We start from the raw sequence: 4,415 nt of genomic DNA, 5'->3' as shown, positions 1-4,415 counted from the left end.
CTGTCCCTGTCCCCCTCAAACACTTGGAGCATATTTATAATTCATATTCTGTATTCTTTTTTTTAACAACAAATAAATATTCTTTATTCATCAAATTGCTTGTTACAACTTTACTTCATTGTCCAAGCTTCAATAAAGTATCCCTGTGAAATACTTTCTGAGTATCCAGGAAAATACACAGAATATAATAAAACATAAACATTATTTTTTTCCATCAATTATATCAATCTTTTTAACTTTATGAAAAATAAATTTTGAGATACTGTTTTGTTCTCATTCATAAACCTTCGTAGCTCCTTTATAAACATAGCATACACATCTAAAAATTTCAGTTTTTGCTCGGACACATAGTACGACTTGTAAATACAAAAACCTATAATTGTCAAGAAATAATTAAAACCGTTAACCCTTGATCTTTGTATTCTTGAAGAAGAAGAAGAAAACTACTCGTTATGTTTTAAAACGTATCGAAATTTGAATTTCAAAATGGATTATGATGTGTTTATGTGTGGTTTTGACAAAACTTTTAAGTTTATTCTGTTGGAAATTTAATAGACAGTCTTTATGAATCCAAAGAAAAGTGATAAACCAAAAAGGAAAAGGCAGAAATCAAATGGACAGAACACAAGTGGTGAGAAACCAAATAAACGGAAATCGAACAGTACTCACATTGATAGTATTAGTGTAACCAAAAGTGTAAACAAAAACAAAAGTAAGAGTCTTAAATCTACTGACAATCAAATTAAATCTGTCTCAAATATGTCAATACCAAGTACTCCTGTTTGCGAATCTCCAATGGTTGAACAAAATAGACAATATCAGCAATTCACTAACATACAGAATCCAAACTTCTTACAAGCCTCACCAACATCATCAACCCTAGGCTTTTTTCCTGGTACCCCTCACAATACTTACATGCAGCCAATGATGCACTCGACTATGAATCCAACTTTTGTAGATAACGGAGGGAAACTTGATATGCTAACCCAAAAAGTAGACATGATATGTGAGAAAATATCAAATATTGACAAATTAACCGAAAAACTAAATAAATTTGATAAAACGGTAAACAGTATGGTCAAAAGTGTCGAGAGTATCAATAAGCGAGTCGACGAGGTTGAAAAAGGTTTGAACTTTATTAATTCAGAATTTGAAAATAACAAAAAGGATGTCCGAGAAGTAAAAAAAAACCTGACTGCGATACGCTCTGAAAACGAAGAAGCAATCGAAACTATTGCTAAACTTCAAAAAGATTTCGACGACCTCAACGAAAAACAACTAGATCTACAAACTAGGGCGATGCGGGAAAATTTAGTCTTTACAGGTATCCCAATGCACGACAAAAATGAACTGTCAGATGACACTGAAAAAATCATTCAAAATTTTATGACAACTGAATTGAAAATGTCAACCTTACCAGAGTTTCATAGGGCTCATCGTTTTGGAAAGGAGTACACCGAAAAACATCCTGACGGGTCAATTAAGTTTATTACTAAACCTATAGTGTGTAGATTTGTGAATTACAAACAGAGAGAACTAGTACGAAAAGCCGCTCGTGAACTTAAAGATACGAAATACGGCATAAACGAACAGTTCCCAAAGGAAATAAACGACCGCAGGAAGGCTCTGTGGCCCCACTTTCAAGAAGCACGCCGACAAAAGAAAAAGGCTTTCTTTAAGAGAGACCGACTATTCATTGACGGGAATGAGTTTTTACCGATAAACAACACACACGTTATGGATACAGACGAAAGACAGACGCGTTCACGCCATCCACCAAAAGACCAAGGTGCTCGACCCAAAGAATTCACCCAGCCGAAAAATCCACAACCCCGTAGAGGACCCCGAAAAGGACAGAACTAGGAATACCGTGGAGGATTAAACAGTACCGTTATAAATGACCAGTGTAAACAAACTAGCGACCTTCACTCTTGTTCATTACCTGTAAATAAAGATATTGATGTTCACAATAAAACAATTGAAATCCTTTCATTAAATGTATGTGGTATTAAAACGAAACTTTTGTATCCGGAATTTAAGTCATTATTAGATAACCATGACATTGTATGTTTAACAGAAACGAAACTAGATGATGTAGACGAAATAGATTGTGATAATTTTATTTTTCATTATAAAAACAGAAAGAAGCTAGCAAATCACAAATCTGGTGGTATTGCTTTGGGTTTTAAAAAATATTTAGACAAGTATATTAGATATATTCAGTCAGACCGCCAATTTGTACTTTGGTTTAGTATAGACAAAAAAGTTTTAGATTTACCAAATGATGCTATTTTTGGAATTATATATATCCCACCGATAAATACTTCATATACATCAGAAGATGCATTTACTGAAATTGAATTTGAATTACAAAATTTTTGTAGTAAAACAAACTACATTACTATGCTTGGCGATTTTAATAGTCGCACGGGAAATTTGTCTGATTTTTATAACATTGATAAAGATAGTTCTTTTGAAAATAATTTCACAGATTATAATGAATTAAGTGATGTTGATGTTTTAGATGAACTTGGTATACCAAGGCTGAGAAATAGTATAGATACTGTAGTAAATGGGTATGGAAGAAAATTTATTGATTTTTGTAAAAATAACAGAATGTTTATTCTTAACGGTAGACTGGAAGAAAACAAAACAGGTAGTCCAACTAGTAGAAATTCTAGCGTTATTGACTATGCGTTGAGTTCTACTCATTTTCTATACAACATTTGTAAACTTGAAGTGTTAAATTTTTGTAAACTATTTTCAGATGTACACTCTCCTTTGTCTCTTCAATTGTATACAAATAATGAAATAAAAGACAAATTGTTAACAGAAACATTTTGTTGTGGTGACGAAAGAGTAAATAAATGGAAAAATGAAAAATGTAATGAGTATAAGAACAATATAGATAGAAATAAAGTTGATGATATATGTAATAGATTGTCTGCATATGTAAATGATGTAAATAATGTTACTAAATATGATATGAATAACATTGTTACTGATATTTGTGATACTTTAACCGAATCTGCCAAGGCAACATTCGGAACTTCGACATTTAATAAAACTATGTTTAAGTGCTCAAAGAACCAGTTTAGTAAAGACTGGTACAATAAAGATTGTAAAAAAGCGCAACGAGAATTTAGAAAATCTAAGAGGTTATACAAACATTATGGGTCGAATATTTTTAAAGAACGACTTAGACAAAGTGAATTATATTATAAAAAAGTTATGGATGTAAATATTAAGAATCATAATACAGAAATGAGTAAAAAGATGAAGGAAATAAAAACAAAAAATCCAAAAGAATTTTGGAAATTGTTTAATAGAGGTAGAAAAAGAGAGAAAAGCAATATTTCACTGCAAAACTTATTTGATTTTTTCAAGGACTTAAACAAAAATAAGTTCGAAAATGAGTTTTTGATAGAAAACGATGTAAATTCTGATACAGTAAATGACAATTTGAATTGTCAAATAACCCGGGATGAAATTTTGAAAGCTGTAAAAAAAACTAAAAATAATAAATCTCCGGGTGAAGACCAAGTTATTAATGAATATATTGCTTCTTCTCTTGATTGTATGGTTGATATTTATGTACATCTATTTAATGTTGTATTTGATATGGGAATCCTGCCTGAGGCTTGGCTTATTGGAAATGTGATACCTATTTTCAAAAAAAAACAAGGGGAGTAAATTAGACGCAAAAAATTATAGGCCGATTACACTTTTGTCATGTCTAGGGAAAGTTTTCACGTCAATTCTTAACGACAGACTTGGGGATTTTGTTGAAAATTATAACATCTTAAATGAAAACCAAGCAGGTTTACGGCAAGGTTATTCCACAACGGATCATGTTTTTTCATTATATACTTTATTTGAATTATTACGGGTGAAAAAGAAGAAATTATTTTGTGTATTTGTCGACTTCGAAAAAGCTTTTGATTTTATTCATCGAAACTCATTATTTTTCAAACTGATACTAAACCATGTGAACGGAAAATTTCTAAGAATTATTCAAAATATGTATGATGATGTCAAATCTAGAATTGTTCATAATTCAGAAGTTTCTGATGTCTTTGCCTGTGAAACAGGAGTTAGACAAGGGGAAAACCTCTCCCCTTTACTTTTCTCCTTGTATCTAAATGATTTACAAGAATTTTTAGAAAATTCTAATATTGAAGGAATTCAGTCTGTAACAAAAGACATTGAAAATGAACTTTTTGTATATTTTAAATTTTTTCTGTTATTGTATGCTGATGATACAATACTACTTGCTGAATCTAACCATGATTTACAATGTATGTTGGACAAATTTTCAGAATATTGTAAACAATGGAAACTGAAAATAAATATAAATAAAACGAAAATTATGATATTTTCAAAAGATAGAATACCTAGAAATTTGTTATTTAATA

General features: G+C 30.7%; 1 protein-coding gene across 1 annotated transcript; it reads left to right on the top strand.

Annotated features, from left to right (window-relative positions):
• The first annotated feature begins 1,074 nt into the window (after positions 1-1,074).
• On the top strand, positions 1,075-1,863 carry LOC134700876 (uncharacterized). Its single transcript, XM_063562029.1, has one exon. The coding sequence runs from the start codon at positions 1,075-1,077 to the stop codon at positions 1,861-1,863; it is 789 nt and encodes a 262-aa protein (XP_063418099.1).
• The last annotated feature ends 2,552 nt before the right edge of the window (positions 1,864-4,415 follow it).

Source organism: Mytilus trossulus, unplaced genomic scaffold (genome assembly GCF_036588685.1).
Source record: "Mytilus trossulus isolate FHL-02 unplaced genomic scaffold, PNRI_Mtr1.1.1.hap1 h1tg000187l__unscaffolded, whole genome shotgun sequence".
In the NCBI taxonomy this organism is placed as follows: domain Eukaryota; kingdom Metazoa; phylum Mollusca; class Bivalvia; order Mytilida; family Mytilidae; genus Mytilus; species Mytilus trossulus.
The sequence above is the reverse complement of the archived record's forward strand: the minus strand, read 5'-3'. Positions and strand labels throughout refer to the sequence as shown.

Bases quoted from the DNA above. Each gene is read 5' to 3' on its own strand.
- LOC134700876 (XM_063562029.1), top strand. From the start codon at position 1,075: ATGGTCAAAAGTGTCGAGAGTATCAATAAGCGAGTCGACGAGGTTGAA.